General features: G+C 45.2%; 1 protein-coding gene across 1 annotated transcript; it reads left to right on the plus strand.

Annotated features, from left to right (window-relative positions):
* The first annotated feature begins 12465 nt into the window (after window positions 1-12465).
* Window positions 12466-17687, plus strand: AICDA (activation induced cytidine deaminase). Its single transcript, XM_013956222.2, has 5 exons — window positions 12466-12543; window positions 16014-16161; window positions 16676-16946; window positions 17131-17246; window positions 17512-17687. The coding sequence occupies exons 1-5, from the start codon at window positions 12536-12538 to the stop codon at window positions 17563-17565; spliced, it is 597 nt and encodes a 198-aa protein (XP_013811676.1). The 5' UTR covers window positions 12466-12535; the 3' UTR covers window positions 17566-17687.
* Window positions 17688-18029: the final 342 nt, after the last annotated feature.

The raw sequence follows: 18029 nt of genomic DNA on the forward strand, positions 1-18029 counted from the left end.
CCTGAATCACAGGTCTTTCTGGTAGACCGTTATTTTTTCTAGAGTTACAGATAATTGCCCTCAGCAATTTCTTTACCATGGATGGTTGTGCTGGTTTTTCCGGACAGTTGGTAGCTGCTGAGCACAGGGATAACTCCTCCCAGCCCATGAGATTCATGCTGAGGACACATGTTCTCACTAAGGCTGTGCCCTGCCTTTCTGATGGAGAATTACTGTCTCCAAGAAAGATGATAAGATGGTTGAAGTAAAACAAAAGCTTTGATATATCATCTCGTAACCGAAGAAGAATGTGTTCACTAGAGCTCAGAAATAGTGATAACTGAAAGATCCATTGACTATGTTAAAAATTATACATCTAGGTCAAGAGTATTATGCAAAATTCTCTTTCATTGAAAGAGAATTTCTTTCCCACAGATTCATCAGGTACTGCATGTATGTTATATATCAATCACAAAGATGGAGCACCCAGAGCACAGCAGATGCTGAGGAGCTTCTGTTCCTGTGCAAACAGTCAAGGGGACTGAGCTGCATTTAATTGGCATTTCTAGAACAAAAGTGGCTGTGGCCCAAATTACCCATTAAACTGCTTCTAACAGTGGCCCATAATTCTTCAGGGTTGAAGCATACAATGGACCTCATTGCACAACACTATCCCTTAGAATCAATGTTTCTTCCCAGCTAATGCTGCTTAGTTCCTGTCTCAAAATATTCCAATAACAACAGCCTCAGCCAGAGTGGCCATAAATGTTGCTCCTATCCACACATTCCTGATCCTGCTTTGACTCATGAGTTCTTGTAATGTCTTGTTATCAGCACATTCCACAGGCTGTATTAGCAGAGTGAAACATGTTACCTGGTTTAACATCATTGTCTTTTTCAGTTTATTCATCCCTTTCCTTATGGTACTGGAGACCTCAGACAGTCTTCCTCATCTTCATTAGCATTTATCCCATGTATTAATTTATATCCCTTGCCATTCCAACCTCAATAGTCTTGGTTCTTAGTTGCCTATCTCTGGACATTTCCCATTCTCAGCACCCTGCTTCCGGTGCCTTCTCTTGTAAACTGGGGAAATGGTTTTAAACACAGTTCCAGCTAGGTCTGTTTCTTATAAGGTGTGGCTAGCCACAAAGAATGGTGCCAGAGTCCCATTTTAGAAGTGTGACCTAGAGTTCGTGGCTGATTTTCATAAACTCTTCTAACCCAGAGCTGAAGTTACATGGCCTGCAGTCACTTCCCACACAAGGACTGTTTTTGCTCATTTTGCTGTCACCCTTCCTGGTTACTGATCAGTGTTGTCAGTTTCAAGGCTGCCGACCAGCGCTCTGATGCCTAGCCCTCAGTCTGAAGTGGTACCTTGCTTTGTTAGGCATAGGGAGCTGGAGTTCCCCCTCAAGGGAAGTCAGTCACACAGACAGGTACTGCACCTAGAAAGCAAGGGGAGTTCAGCCCTTCCATTTCTTCTCCTCTTCTTTGCTCTTCACCTTTATTTCCCTTATCCTCTTCTCAATCTTTCTTCTCTGTTCATGTGTTCATCTCAGAGCAAGAAACAAGGTGAAGAGGACGGTGAGACTGAGGTGGGGTGGATGCTCAACGAGATGGCATACAGCAACCCCAAGTGGGGTTGGGAGTAGTGCTTGGCCTGTGCCAGTTCTCCTTTATCTTGCACTCTAGTTCTCATGCACTGCGACTCCCTAAGCTGTAAAGTTCAGGGGATTTTCCAAAGGGAAGGGCATGCCAGTCAGAGCAGAGATGGGAGAATGGCAGCACAGATCAGTTGTGCACAGTGATGGTGTGTGTTAAGGGGTAGGCTCCAGGCTGCACAAGCAAGGTGGAAAAGGAAGGAAGTATTTAACACCAATGTATTCCACCCTTTGCTATGCCACTGCTCAGCTCTTGTTTTGGGAATCTATGAGGAGGCTGTTGGAAATGGCTGCCATGTCACATGGAAGCTTCAAGTTGCATAGATCTCATGTACAAGAACCCAGAGTGTGGACAAAGTGCGTTGTCATCAGGTCTCAGCTTGGAGGGATTCCTAATGAGCATGCTGCTGAATAGGGTATGGGTTTGTCCTTCACAGAGGGGAGAGATTCTTGCAGTCTATCCAAGAAGAGCACCTCCATTACATAAAGAATAGCTGTACTGAAGTCAAAAAGGGCTTTCGATTTTTAAGGTGAATGATCCCATAACATTTACTCCTGCTTCACATGGTCTGACATTGTTTGACAGTGTACATTTCTCCTTAAGTGTCCAGTTGTGAACATTGCCTTGACTGGGGCAAAGGAGATCTGAATTCCATTTCTGTATCCGTTCTTCACCTGCCTGCTCTGTGATCTTCAGCATATTGCTTCATTTCTCTCTGTTTCCTTCCATCCTTAGTCCTTTTAATTGTAACAAGCTGGAAAAAACCTCCACAAAATAGAGTCAGATTTTAGTCCTTTAAAGAAAACTATTAAAAAACATGTTTGAAATGACAAGAATAAATGCAATTGTCTATTTTTGCTATTGATAAATATTTTTTCCAAATAAAAATGTTTAAAACCAATTTAAATGAAATCAGCTAAAATGCAAGCTGTGTGTACTTGCTGCCAGTGTGTTGAAGTGTGTCAAACAACTGAACTGGTGAAAGTCATCAGCAAAGCAAAGCTTGTAAATACCCTTTTCAGAATGCTGTTTTGGGCATTTTAATAAGATTTCAATTTCCATCCAAATACAGCTTGTCAGAAATCAGACATTAACAAAAAGCTGTAAAAAATAAATATATGTAATTCAATGTGTCTAAATAATTTTTAAAAAGACAGAACTCACCTGCTTAAATGTAAGAATAAATGTACATGAAACTGTACATTTTCTGAAATAAATGTCCATATCAAGATAGTATACCTTCCCAGTTAGGATCATAGATAAAATTATGTGGAAGTTAGCAAGCAAAGGTAACTTCAAAGTTAATCAGGACCTTATCCAGTTGAGTTTTGAAAAATCCCCAAGTCCGCAACCTCTCTGGTCACCTGTTCCAGTGCTGCATCATACTGTATATTTTCCTTACGTCAAATCAGAAATTCCTGTGTTGCAGCTTGTATCTATTGCCTCTTCTCCTTTTGCCATGCACCTCTGAGGAGAGTCTGGCTCCATCTTTCCTGCAATCCTGCTATAGATAATGGAAGAAAATAGCAAAAAGGAACATCATAGTTCATATGATGCTTGTGTTTAATTGCAAATTAAGGAATTTTAAAAATTGCCAATTGATTTTATTTTCCTTTGGGGAAATGGCAAAAAAAAAAAAAAGTGATGAAAATCAGTGATGATCCACGGATGTACACATAATGTCCCTGGAGCAGGGACTCTGCATGTGCTCATACAGCATCTCTCAAGAAGATTTTTCTTCTACTTGGGCTTACTTCTTCTTGGGTACTACCTGCTTAGCCTTAGCCACTTTGGATTTCTATGCCTTGACTGTAGCAGCCTTGGGTTTCACTGCTGGGATCTTTGTTGCCTTTCAGGGTCTGTCAGCTTTCATCTTCTTCAGACTCTTGATTGCTTTCTTGGCCACAGTGGCTGCCAGTTTCTTGGCTTTCCTTGGGATCTTCACAGCCACAGCTCTCCTGGACTTCTTGGCTGTGCCAGTCATAGATCACATACTCCTTGATCTTCACTGCTTTTGTGGCACCTTCCCGTTGGCTTTTTGTTGAGCTAAAAGGAGCAAGAAGCACCAAGTCCTCTTGTGCTGCCCTTGTCCACTGGGGTCCAGAGCCCCAGCCTGGTGCAGCTGTTGTTCTTCTCTATTCCACAGATTACGCTTCTTTTTCAGAGTGGGGAGGGAGAGTTCTTCTGTGCTCCTTGGAATCAGTCATTGCCTTCATAATCAGCTTAGTCACCCTGGTGACTGGGGGCTTGCGGGATTTGGATCCTCTTCTCACCTTCTTTGGCTTCTTAGCAGGTGCCTCAGAAGCAGAGGCAGCAGCGGCAGGTGCAGCAGCAGGAGTTGTTTCAGACATGGTCACCAACACAGCCTAGCAACGTGAGCATGCTGCCTCTTGTAACAGATCTCCTGTACCCACAAAGTGTTTCCATGCTCAAGGCATTCCTGTGAGATTTAACTGCTCTGACTTTCCCTTTGCAGCACCAAAGTGAGGTGATATTAGAAAAATCACCCTCTAGAAAATGCTTACACCTTACTATATCTCGACTGGTACCCAAATGTCACAGAGCAACTGGAGCAAGCAGCATGGACCATTATTATGGATTACCTCCACTACAAATAAAATATGTTTTCTTCCACTGCAAAGCACAGCCTAGTCCTAGCTTCCAGCCTGCTCCTTGCTGCAGAAAAATGGTTCAAAAGATGTTCTTTTCTGCCTGCTGCAAGAGTGAATGTAGTAGTCCCTGATTCCCTGCACTCTCCTCATCAGGTCAGCTTGAGCCAAGCATCATCACTACACCATTTCTCTTTGATCCATTGGGAAAGGCATCTCAACCCTTCCTAGCCTCAGCAAGCCCCTTTGCCCCTTCTGTTCCCTGAGAGTCCCCAGAGACACTTCTTCAGGGTGGATTTTTACCCCTCTAATCTGTAATCTCTTCTGGTCTTGTCAACATTCTTCCAAACTGACATGGAACCAAGCTAGCCTCTTTAGGGTGGATGTCCTTATGCCCTACCCTAAAAGTGAGCAGCCTGTAACTACCAGAAGGGCTCTGGGTCTCTCCAACTAGACACATTACCTAAGCTAAACACCAGGTGACCTTCTCAGTTGTCTCCATCCTCTACAGAAACTTTTGGAAAGGCTCATTTTGTTCGCTTTCATTCAGGTTTTATGATGTCCCTTGCTCTATGGATCCTTTCTTGCAAGCATGGCTTGCCAAATTGATGTGGAAGACTGTTCCTCTGTCTTGGAGTTGAAGACACCATTTTATGATATGCTCCATCTTGGTGCATATTTCAGGCATATGTAGCAAGGCTTCCTTCATTTTCGTATAAATTTACTGACTTCTACGTTTTGTTATGATATTCCTTGCAATGGCTTTCCTGTCCTTTACTTCACACCATAGACAAATTGTTTCCATCTGAACATGAGGAAAAACTTTTTCACTGTGAGGGTGACAGAGCACTGGAACAGGTTGCCCCGAGAGGTGGTGGAGTCTCCTTCTCTGGAGATATTCAAAATGCGCCTGGATGCAATCCTGTGCAATGTGCTCTAGGTGACCCTGCTTGAGCAGGGGGGTTGGACTAGATGATCTCCAGAGGTCCCTTCCAACCTCAGCAATTCTGTGATTCTGTGATTCTGTGATTCAAAGGATCTGTCAAACATCTACCATATCCCCAGAAAGCCCAGGTGAGTTCCTTCTGCCATCTTTTTTTTTAAAGTGGTGTAGGTGTTCTGCCTCCCTGCTGAGCCTTCTTCTTCCCAATTTCATCCACAGATCACCTCAGGGTCTAGCTCATTGCTTATGCTACCCAGAAGTTCTTACCCTTTTCTTGAGTCCCCATGCTTCTGTACTGTCTGGTTTCTCAGCCAAAAAATGAGGATGGTGCATTGGTGTCATTGATTGAATCTCTGACCGTGGCTTTCAGGTTTGATCATTCTTTTTCTGCAGCCCTTTCTGGAGCAGTGATCAGTCTCGCAACCTCCAAATTGTCCCACAGTTGCACTTGTTGAATTTTCATCACCTCCATAGGGACAGTGATCTGCTTCAACTCCTACCTGAATTTGGTGGAATATTTCTTCTCCCTAGTCTCCCTTCCACTAAAACCAGATAGCTGAAACATCTCCCTCTCCTTCTCACTTAGTTCTCAGCATACTTGAGGTTTGCTTGATAGAGTCACCTTCTGGTCTCCCCATTCAAACTTACAGGTGGGCAATTTCTGATTTCTGACACCATCGGCTTTCACTCCCTAAAAGTGAAAAAAGTTAGATTTTATTAGAATAAAAACTAGAGAAGGTGACTCTTGAAAGAGAGTAATTCAGTTCCCCTGGAGTAGACATTCAAAGAATAGGATTTGAAGACAAACTATTCAGTCCCCTCTATGTTCTTGGGAAGTCCAGTCTCTGTCACCTCGGAGGCCTGGTCTGGGGTCAGCTCCATGCTCCCCTCAGGAGACTCCCAATCTGCTCCCATTATGTGGGTTCCTGCTTACCCCACCCTCCTGTCTAAAAAGAGAAGGTGCAATCTCCCCTCCTTCCTGAGGGATCAGCCAGGAGGAAGTAGTCAGACATCCAGAGCCTCAGCTCACATGATTTCACAGAATATAAAGTACCTGCACAGAAATGATGGACAAGATGAGTGGACACAGAGGCCCCTCACTGAGTGCAGACTGGGCAAAGGGAAATGAACTACTCCTGTCTGTGAACTCAGGTGCTATATATTTTAGTGAGAATAGTTGTGTTGGGGCCACATCTGAGAGTGCAGGAAGTGCTACATTACATACCATGCATGGCAGATCTGAGTGGGCAGTAGAAGCTGAGCTACAAGCCTGTGTGTCTAAATCCAATGGGCACAAGTGAATCAAAGTTTTTGATAATAATAATAATTAATAACAAGTAATTTCCCAGGGTGTTTCCCCTTCAGATTTCTCATTGTCTTTCATTACTCTGCTTTCTAGGAGCTGCTTTTCATCCCAGCAGAAGCCATGCTTTTGGCTAGACCGTGAAGGGGTATTTTAAACTCTATGAAATTAACTGGGAAGTTCTTACACTCTTGGATATCCTCCCCTGGCTGGGCAGCTAGCTCAAATGTGTCACAACTCTGACTTCACTGCTTAAAGCAGGAACCTGGGGGTGTCCCTTGTGGCCCAGAGCACTGGGCCCCCAGGAAGAGGAGCAGAGTGAAAGGGGCAGACCTTAATTCCACTGTTTGACCCTCTCCAGTTTGGCATTAGGAAGTAGAGTTTAGAAGTGGCATCCCGCCAACCCTCTGGATGCCGCCAGTGATGACGGCATAGAAGCAACTCTGCATGCTGGGGAGGAAGAAGGCAGGAACCACAAAAACTATCTTGAATCTTCTGAAGATGCTTGCTTTGTTGATAAGAAAACTTTGTTAGATTCAAGAACACTGTTCATAAGGACCTCCAGGCAAGGAGAGCTTGTACAACTGCAGCGAACGCTCAGCACGTGATAGCTAGCCAAGGAATATGCAATGTGTTGCTCTGTAGTGAGCTCCCAAGCACTTCTGCCCCAGCATCTCCTAGCAAAGGACTGCTCCAAAAAGAACAAGGAAACTGAAATCAGGATTTACTACCCAGGCCCCAGGTGCAAGCTCTTTTTGCACTGAGTAGTATGAGCTGCAGCAACTGCAGAAACAGAAGCTAATAGGAGGCAACTCTGGTCTGTGAAACCATAACCACAGTTAGGAGGTGAGTGTCATTGTGAAAAACTGTGGTGCAAAGCAGAGTTTCTCCCCGTGACTAGCAGATGATTGCAGAGATACAGAGCTGGTGACTTCCACTAAGGAGGGGGAAGACGTGATTGGGAGCAGGGCCTGGGGTGCCCAGACCAGGGGGCTGGGCTATAGGAGAATAGAATAACACTAGAATGTAGCCTGCAGTTCCCTGTGCAAAAAGAGAATGCTATCTGAGTCTGTTCAGCACAAAGTTAGGAGCCAAGTGAGATGGGCAGGGTGTGCTGGAGGCTGGAGTTGCATGCACTGCTATGGAAAGGAGCAAGGTGCAAGCAGCTCTGGTGGGTACTCCCCCACCCCCAGCTCTCAGCATGGGGAAGGTGCATTTTGCTTTGATTACTGACTCCGTGTTTTTCTTACTGTAAATGAGACAAACTGCCGACCATGTCACAGCCTCGAGCTAGTGAAGACACCTGAAGAGAGTCCATGCAGGTGCTTGGACTCTAATCGTATTTTTTACCCACATGTATGATGAGGAAGCCATTCACTAGTTCTCAAACTCCTCAACCCAACACAGCCCCTTTTCTCCTTCCAGTGGTGAGCCCAGCACATGTCAGTCACTGGTTGCAAGGGATGGACCTCCTGCTGCCTATGGACATGGTGGGGGCAATTAATACAGGAAGGGAGAGAAGAAAACTGTCGGGTCACAGAAGCAGGATTAAGGGTCTTTAGCTCCTGCAATGAGCCCAGGGCTGGACTAGCAGAGGGCTGAAGAGCAGGAATGAGAGGCACTCATAGGACTGCGGTTGAAAAATGTGTACTCAATTCAATAGTTTCACCTTAATTTGCCTCATCCCCCAGTGCCAAAACAAGCTCAACAGTGGAACAAAAATAAACTGCAAGTTGAGCCTCCAGGTAAAGGTTTTGCAATGCAAGCCTGGAAAGCCAAATTACTAGTAAAATGCATAATAAAGTATAATTTTAGTGCACACCCAGCAACCAGATGCCCTCAATTATGTATCAGTGGCATCATCTACAATCCTGCAGCATGCAGTAGTGCACAGTGTGGGGGTCCAGGTTTCATAACCACAGCCTCCAGTGGCACTCCCACACATTGTAAACTCCTTCCTTCTCTCCCTCCCAATTTCTTTTCATGGGCTTGGATCTCTGCTCTTGTCTAAAAGAAATGCAGTCTCAGTGGCACTCTCTTTAGATGTGCATTTGCAAATGCAAGGAAATAGCTTTTGCTTTTTTTTTTTTTTTTTGATTCCCCCTCACCTCACAGTCTCATCCACCCCAGGTAGACCTCACACACATTCTTAGAGCTTTTGTATGTCTCCCTGGTGCTGTATATTCCACACTATGAAAGACAGTGCATTGTTATGCCATTGCCAAAACCTTCTCCACAGGCATGGCATCCACAGATGCATCACAAGAAGAGCTGGCAGGTCTAGGGACAAGGCCTTTGCCCCATGTCTTAGAGGGCAAGCTGATTTAAAGGGCTCTGCTTCACACCCAGGACTGGAACCATGGGAGTGGGCTGCCTGGCAGAGCTGTGTGAGGAAGTGCATTACCTACGTGTTGGGTCTGTCATTCAAAATAGGGTGATGAATCTTTGTTGAAAGAACACACAGTATAATATCACTGCACACCTGCTTATTTATTTGCCTGTGGATAACTGCAAGGAACTCTCTCTACTGTTCCCCTACTTGAGGTCTCTCTGCAGGTCTGTCTCCATGGTGTGTCAGCACTTGCTGAGCAGAGAAAGTTTTTCTGCTTGAGGTTTTCACTTGAGGTGACGGGAAGCAGGTGGCTGCATTTCTTGTGCTCAGCATAAGAAATAACCAACTGGTGATGTCAACGCTTGTTTCAAAATGTGATTTCTGAGCAAGGGGTGAATGGAAAAAATAAATACATATTTATATCAGTACACACCAGCACACGACTTCCTGTTGACTAAACAAGCAACCTTTCCTTTGCTTTGGGGCTAGATAATTACTTTTAATTATTCACCACATTCTTGCTCTCTGATTTCTCAGCTCTTTTCTTTCTGAATCTTTAGTAACAGTGATGGTGATGTTCTCCCCCACCCTACCCCACTCCTCAGCCTGCTGCTATTTTTCTGCTGTTCTCATTTTAAGACAGAGAACAGGTCTCCAAGTATAAGAAATATGAAGGGATGCTGGGCCATCCTTCTTTGATCCTGATAAGCTGGAGTAGTGTCCCTCGCTAAATAACACTCCATACACACCAACAGTGACCCTCCCTAGCTTTCCCCAATAGCCTTATTGCAATATCTGCTTACTTTAACTGACCTGGGCTTCAGTCAGAAATAGAGATGAAATCATCTTCAGTAAAATTGTCCTTCCCTCCCACCCCCAGTCCCTTCTCCAAATAGCTGTGCACTGAGCACAAAGGAAGGAAAACCAGTGATCAAAATCTCTCCTCATGTTTATTAGCTTCCAGGAAAAAGGGTCCCACCATACATTAAAGATTTGGCAATTTAGAGCCAGGGAGGAAGCTGGATCAGCAGTTAGACCAGGGATCAGCAATCTTTCCATTATGTTTTGACAAACTTTATTTTCTGGAAGCAGAGGTGACATCTGCTAATGAGCAAGTTCTTGCCTTAGCAAGAGGCTGCAGCTCCTGCTGTGGGCAGAACTCCATAGGAGCTGAGAGTCTCTCTCAAAATGTCACGCTAGACTTGCTATGAGCCACTAAAAGCACATCTACCTGCTGACTTTGACACCAATGCATTTCTGGTCTTGAGATTAGATCTAAAGTTTGAGAATCCCAGTGCTGCTACTGACTTAGTGCATTAACACCTCCAGTGTGAGGAAAGATAGTGGTCTAAATAAAGGGCATTAGAAATCCTACATAGGTATTTAGACTTGAGAGCCATGCTGAAGAATGACATAAATATAGTTCATCTATTTATTTTTTTGCTCTTTCCTTCTTACCTCCATGCAGAGCAAACAGACTCTCAACAATTAAGGAACACAGCTGATGTTTTAAATCTGAAAGGATGAATTCCACTCACAGGCAGGGGCAGAGAAAGGATCTAGTTAAACATCTTATGAAACATGACATCTATTAAACCTTTGAGAAAATAATTGCTTACAACTTTTGTTTATGACAGAGATGAGGCTGGCTGTGAAGATGTTTTTTGACTCCATTCAGTGTGGAAAGTTCCATGTAAAAAACTCTGCAAGCACTTGGCTATGGAAATGAGGAGCCAGAACAAGAATACAGCTGAAACTAGCTTAATTTATCTGATGAAACACCAACAGTTGTGATCTTAAGAAGCATGTTTCCCAGGGTGTGTTGCTATTTTCTATGATGTCCCATGTAACAAATATCCTTCTTGCATTATTAAAAAAAAAAAAACTAACATGAAAGGGAGGCAGAAGGACCCTTGGACTGACCCTGAGGGATTTGTCACTAGGTAATACTATGGCAAAGGCTGAAAAGGGACATCTGTTTCATTAGCAGGAATGTCCTCTTTGACTCTGTTACATGGGACACAGATTCACATGAGATGCAAACTGTTATGGCTTCAGCAAAAACACTAGGAGCTGTGGAGCTGTGGAGCTGTGGAGCTGAAAAAGGATAATTGCCACAACTGTTGAGACCAAAATTGCAAAATTTGCAGCTGACAAAATGTGTATTCATCAAGCATCTTCCCTACTCATGTGGAGCCAGGAAGACATTTCCTCAGGAAGTAGGACATTCTAGCCTTAGATCTTCCAGGAGTTCTTGCTTCTTTTTCTGAAGCATGTGATGCTGGCTGCTGTCAGAGACAGGGTACTGGCCTGGAGTAGTCTGCTCTGGTCTGGCAATTCATCTCTTCCTTTCACGTTTTTGCATATACTGGTTTCACACAGTTCTAGCATGCTGAAAGCCAGTTAAATTAATAAGGAAAGTAAATCAAGCAGAGAAAAAATGAAGAACTGCCCCAGTGCAAGGTAAACAAAAGCCCTGTCCCTCAACCCTAGCATTGAGCATGCCCCACTTGGGGGAGAAATGGAGTAGCATATCCACTGACTGTCTCCTCAGCACTGTTCCCTGGCTGAAGGTGCTCCTCTGTTTCTTGGATTTCCTTCAGCCCTGCAGAGGCCACAACTACCCTGGCAGGTGCTGCAGGGCTGTTGTGGAGGAGAGGCTGGGAGGCTGTGGGGCAGAGAGCTCTGTTGGTTAAGCAAAGAGTGTACATCCTGCACATGGGCATGACTGCATATAACCACAAGCCTGCTGAATGCAAGCACCTCTGTCATGAGACATCAAACAGAGAGTCCTGCCACCCCATCCTGCAGTTTGCAGATTGCAGTGCCAGCTCTGGCTGTAAATAGTAGGATCAGGGCCTGAATCATTCTCCACTGGCCTTTTTTGCATACAGTTTTATGATTTTGGTCTCATTACTGCTCTTTTTGTATTGACACAACTCAGTCACTATGGTATTCAGGTGTCAAATTGGGGCCAAGAATTCCATTTCTCCTCGTTGCAGTCTGGCCTCTCTCTGGAGATGGGTGTCCCTCTTCCTCTCCTCTCTTCAGCTGTGGTGTTTGCCACATGCCACCAAAAAGCTGCCAGGCCTTTCCAGAGGAATTGGAGGAGAGGGGTGGAAGCATCTCAACAATTTCATGTTCCCTGTGTTCTTTCCACCTGGATGTGTAATGGGCAATGCATATACTAGACAGGCTCCCTTTGCCCCCTCCTCAGTGAGGTAGGTCATTGTCATCATCTCCACCACACAGCTGCATGAACAGAGGCCCAGAGGGATAGTGTGGTTTTGCCCACATTCACGTTAGTAGTACACAAGCTCCCAGGCCCCCTGCTAACCACTAGACAATGCTTCCTGCCTCATTATTGATATTAATTCAGAATTATCTCTCAGGCTGGGAGGACCCAATGACAAATGCAGTAGGGGGGAGGTGACCAATGAGGGCTGAGCATCTTTCAGAACTGATGTGCCTTTACATTTTAACCCTTTGCTCTTTGGTTCCTGCAGCTCCAGAGAGCCTTCTGACTCCTCCCCTAACCACACCCAACTGAAACCCGACAGGGGGGAGGGGAGAATAGATAGTGGTGAATGGGAAGAGACATACAGGACAGTCCACATTTCTGTACATCAAGTCAGAGGGCTGTTCAGACGGAGCCTGTGAGACAGCTTCCCTGCAATCCCATCACCTGAGAGACCCTGGCAGTCATGGACAGGTAAAATGGGTGCCTCCAGTTACTTGCTCAAATCAGAATCCAGAGCTTTTCTCTTAAAATTAACCTGCTCTGCATCTGGTGCTCACTGTCCCTTTCCCTTTCTCCATCTGACTCACTGTTCTAACTCCCTCACCCTGTCCTGCTCTCACATCTTCCATCTCCGTGTTTCTGTCACTCTTTCTCTCTTTGACTGTCACTCTGTATTCTTTTCCCTCTCTGTCCTTTCTCTTTCTCAAGATTATTCTCTATTCCTGTTCATTCTTGCTTTCTAGAAAGAAAGAAAGATAACAGAAAGATGAACATTCAGATGCTATTTGCCGCTTAAGCCTTTCAGTTCCTGCCCACTCTTAATTCTTGCATCAGATTTCTGTCTCATTCTGTTTCTGCTGCTCTCATCCTAGCTCTAAGGCACAGACCATTGCAACAGCTGATATCTCTACTTGCATTACACTTACTCTGCAACCTAGTTATCACTAATCACTCTCCACAACTGCATATCATTCCCACAACCAGAGGCCTTTACTCTGATTTGAGCATTGGCTTCATGAATCTTTATTTGGAGAGATGGTCTCTGTTCAGTCTACTTCTTCAGGGCCTGGATATAAAAACAGCTCTTGTGTCCTTGATGCTTTCCCTTGAGCTACACAGTAGCTACAGGAGCTGCACATAACCACCAATTTGTACCTAACTGCAAACCTGCTCAGTTGCTCCCTTTAACATCCGTTCATTCATTTTTTCTTTTTGTAACAGTCACATTCTGAAACCCTTTCTAGAAAAAAAAAACAAAAAACGGGATGGTCAATTCCAGAGAGAAGGTAAAACAGGAACTGACGTAAATGAATATTTCTAGTTGAACAAATTACTTCTATGATTCAAAATTGTCTTGAACTGTCTTCATTTTGTTCTGACATTGAGAAATAACCAAAGTGATGATTATTTTCTTTTTTTTTTTTGGTCATTTCTCATTCTTCACACTTTTTTTTGCAACCAGACACTGCTCTACAGGGTAAAAAACATTGAATAAGGAAAAATGGGGAGAAGGGAAGAAAGGGACAGTGGGAAGGAAAATCAGAAAAATTTTGAAAGCAAATATTTTTGCTCAAAATTTCACAAAGTAAGAAAAAGGAAATCCTTCGTCCCTTAAACTTTTGAACATGTTGAAGAGCATTTTTCCATGCAGCCTTTGGTGAAACATCAACAGAGTTTTCATTGTTTTTCACCTGGTTTATGTGGTTCTTCAACAAATGACTGCATTTTTCACAATTTCTCTGCTCTGTTTTCTCCTGTTGTGACACACCCCAACTAAGAGTTTTGCAGTCCATCTGGCCTATCATACCTGCTCATTTCCTGCATGGTTTTTGGGCTGTCTTCTCTGAAGACCCTGAGATCTGTCACACCTAGAGAGGGTCTCCTCTCTAGCATCTCTCAATATTAAGAAGGAGACTCTTCCCCCGCCATTCCTGCAATTACACACATCTGAAAGGGAGATGCTTGAGATGCACCACTGATTGACAGTTTTGTGAGCCAAAGAAGAGCAATGGTGTGTGCATGTATGTATGTTAGTGAATATACATGTGCACATATGTATTTGTACAAAGTGGAGGAGAACAGGGTAAATACAAGGCGGTAAGTATGCTCCAAGAATGAGAGATACCAGTGGGAAATAAATCAGAACTAATGATAAGGAGCATACAGCACAAGAGAAAAATGGGGAGAGGAAACACAAACACAACCTGAATACCAGAGGGGTGATGAAGTGTAGTGAGATCAGTTTGTGCTCCACTCCTGACACAACCTGCAAGCCCAGCAGAGCAGACTGGAACAGTGCTTAGGTGACTGACCTCCAAGAACTGCTTGAGGCTGCTGAAGAGCTGAATAAGATGCTTAGTAGGGATGCTCTGCCTACTGAGTGTACACGGGACTCTGCAGGGCCTTGTCTCCTCTATGGACTTTTTCTTAGCAGAAGACATGCCACAACTCCCATGTGATCTCCTTCTCTAGGAGCTTATGTGTATAAACAGTGTCATAAATGACTATGTGCATGTTTGTTCTTTCTGTGTAAGCAAGACAGTTTTTTTGCACTGCAGGCTGAGGATGGCAGAGAAGAGGATGTGTGCAAGTGACTTGTGTATCTGTGGGACAGTCAGGGTATCAAAGGCATACAAGGGAAGATTGTGCCTCTGATAATCCAGTGTTTTAATAGGGAGCACTTGAGGTGCAATTGGGAGTGCTACATGAGAGCAAAACACAGGTCTGTGCAATAGGTCAATGGCAAGAGAATGTGTGTGACTATGTGAATGAGCAGCTCTGGTGTGGTGACCATTTGTGAGGGTGCATGATGGAGACGAGTCACTGGAGAAGTAAATAGGATGCCACGGTTATCTGGAGGTTAACTGCTCTGCAGTGCTCAGGCTTTATGGTGACAATGGCAAATAGATGAAGGGCATTTGCATATGAATTTTTTCCTTGCTTAGACTCTCAGATTTAAATCAGGAAATTCCCCAAAACCCCAAATTCCCCTTTCCTACACCTCACTGAGGACCCCCAGAAAACCCAGCCTCCTATCACTTCAACTGACCCCATCTCTCAGCTGAACACCAGCCTATCAGAGGGAAAAGATGACAAAGGATGGGATTATTTTTAACCCATTCACTTCTGTTTTGCATTGCTGTGGGGGAGGTAAGTATTCACCTTGGTAAACACAGCTGTTGTCAGCTGCCTTTGTACCTCCACTTGGGGGAAAAGCTATTAGAGAAAGGTCATGACTTGCTTATCCTCCCAGTGCTCCTACTCCCTACCTCTCTCCAGGAGGATCCTAGGCAGGGGAGCAGGCCCCTGCCAGCCTCTGAATTTGTCTAATAGGGGAATGGCACTTGTATCGGGAGAGGTATCAACATGCTTACCCCATTATGTATCCTCTTGGCTAGAGCATGGCACCTTGCCCTAGCTCCTTGTCCTACACCCTTCCAACCATGCTCTTCTTTTGGCCAGTGCTAAGAAACACTGTCTAGTCTTCTCTAAAGAGGCTCTAGTTTGATCTTTCCCTTGCTCCTGAGGCTTTTCAGGATTTCATACAGCAAAAAGAATATTTCTTGATGACTGAACTCCAGACCCTCTCATCTTCCCAGATCTTCTCTTCTCAGACACCTTCATCCTTTGCCCTCCTTGGTGTCCATTTGGATATCTGCAGATAGTTTCACACTCCACCCAGCTGTAGCTGCTGTTTGACTAATCACTACTAATTTACACACCTTTTACTGTTTCCACTCATAAGGTTACCTGCTTCATCCCTACATTCACGTCTGCACCCTTTCCCTAGCCCATTGCGTGCAAATTACTGATGCTCTTCTTGTACTGAGAGATCTGGACACGACGTGGATATTTTTGATGCTGAGCCCTCAACAGAGACATGGCCAACTGCTGGCTCCAGGGAGGGGCTGATGTAAATTCTCTCTTATCTTCTCCTGCAGCCTCCTGATGAAGAAGAAAAACTTCCTCTACAATTTCAAGAACCTGCGCTGGGCCAAGGGCCGTCGTGAAACTTACCTCTGCTATGTTGTGAAGCGCCGTGACAGTGCCACTTCTTGCTCCCTGGACTTTGGATACCTGCGCAATCAGGTATGGGGAACACCTCAACTTCCTGTTCTTATACCTGTGCTGAGGTGGATGCAGCTCCACTTTGTCTTGGGTGGCAGGGAAAGGAGGGCTGCAACAGCAACACTGTGCAAGCACTGGTGCATGTATCCAAGAACATGCACACTGCACTGGTACATAGCATTTGGGGGATGCAGCCTCCTGGTAAACCTGCACCTTACGCTACCCACAACTGTCCTACCAGCAAGACACCCATACTCCCTGCTGCTCTACCAGTCCCTCTAATTTTCTGCCCAGCTCCCACCCATTTCTCCTGTTGTACATCCCTGCACATCACTGTGTCCCTGCACTTTTCTAGCCAGTCCTCTACCTATGTACCAATGTCTTCTTCATCTGTGCACTAACACTGAGATGTATCCCCCACCTTGCTTATCCTCCCCTCATACCCTACTCAACTCATTCCTCCCGCCTCCTCCTCCCCTCTTACAGCCTGCTTCACCCCTGCCTCATGCTTTGCCCCTCTCCCTCTTTCATGAAGATGGGCTGCCATGTGGAGGTGCTCTTCCTGCGCTACATCTCAGCCTGGGACCTGGACCCAGGCCGCTGCTACCGTATCACATGGTTCACCTCATGGAGCCCTTGTTATGACTGCGCCCGACATGTGGCTGACTTCTTGCGGGCCTATCCCAACCTGACCCTCCGCATCTTCACTGCCCGCCTCTACTTCTGTGAGGATCGCAAGGCAGAGCCTGAGGGGCTGAGGCGCCTGCACAGGGCTGGGGCCCAAATTGCCATCATGACCTTCAAAGGTGAGATGGGAAGGGGGGAAAAAGATGACTGAGAGCTATGGGGGTTAGACTTGGAAGGTGGTGGGAGAAGCTAGGACAAAGAGCCAGAAAAGATGATTGCAGTGATTTAGTGATCCTAGGAGAGATCTATGTCCTCTCCTTAGGCAGTCCTAAGCACTCCTTAATTCCCCTGTGCCTTGCACAGATTACTTCTACTGCTGGAACACATTTGTGGAGAACAGGGAAAAGACCTTCAAAGCCTGGGAGGGGCTGCATGAAAACTCTGTCCGTCTGTCCAGACAACTCCGACGAATCCTCTTGGTGAGGGCCATTTCTCCCTCTCCTTCCAGTGCCTCTTCCCCTCAGCTTTTTCCTCTCTTCCTTGCTGTAGTTCCTCTCTCCTGTGTCGTCACCTTCCATGTCTCTCATGCCCTTCTCCCCCCATTTTCTTCATATCCCTCTCTCCTCATCCTCTTTTCCTTCTTCCACCTCTCATCACCTCTCCTGCCATTCCTTCCTCATTCCTCATCTCCATAGTTTTCTGCTCACTTGACAACTGACCCATCATTTCTATTTTGTCCTCCAGCCGCTCTATGAAGTAGATGATTTACGAGATGCCTTTAAAACCCTGGGACTTTGAAGTGAAAGTCATCAACAATCAGAAGACTACATAAACACTTGTCCTTCATCTCCATCTCTATTCCTCACAGTAGATCTTTCTCTTCTCCCTTCTTTTCATCTCTCCTCCTTCCAGCACTGTGTCCAGAGAGATAAGACTATCCTTACTTTTTCATTTCCAAGGAAAATTAGGCTGGTCTTCTGAAGACACATTGCCCTAGATTCACACCTTATCCATCGCTACCTGGGAATAGCCAGGACTGTAGTGACATTGCCAGAGAGCAATTTGCCCTCCTTTGACCCCTGCAGAGAGAGCTAATTCAGGTTGTCCACTCACGAGTGCTGGGTTCAGCCTTGCCCAAGTAGGAGCAGACAGACTGCAAAGCTGTGCACTTCACTGTGTTCTCACTGACACTGCATTGATCTGCACGTACCACTAGGGCTTTGGAGAGCATGTCTCTTACAGCTGCACTACATTGAGTGTCC

The sequence above is a fragment of the Apteryx mantelli genome, chromosome 1 (genome assembly GCF_036417845.1).
Source record: "Apteryx mantelli isolate bAptMan1 chromosome 1, bAptMan1.hap1, whole genome shotgun sequence".
Taxonomy (NCBI): domain Eukaryota; kingdom Metazoa; phylum Chordata; class Aves; order Apterygiformes; family Apterygidae; genus Apteryx; species Apteryx mantelli.

Bases quoted from the DNA above. Each gene is read 5' to 3' on its own strand.
- AICDA (XM_013956222.2), top strand. The intron at 16,947-17,130 runs GTGAGATGGGAA...TGCCTTGCACAG, and splicing joins TGCCATCATGACCTTCAAAG to ATTACTTCTACTGCTGGAAC. The intron at 17,247-17,511 runs GTGAGGGCCATT...TTTGTCCTCCAG, and splicing joins AACTCCGACGAATCCTCTTG to CCGCTCTATGAAGTAGATGA.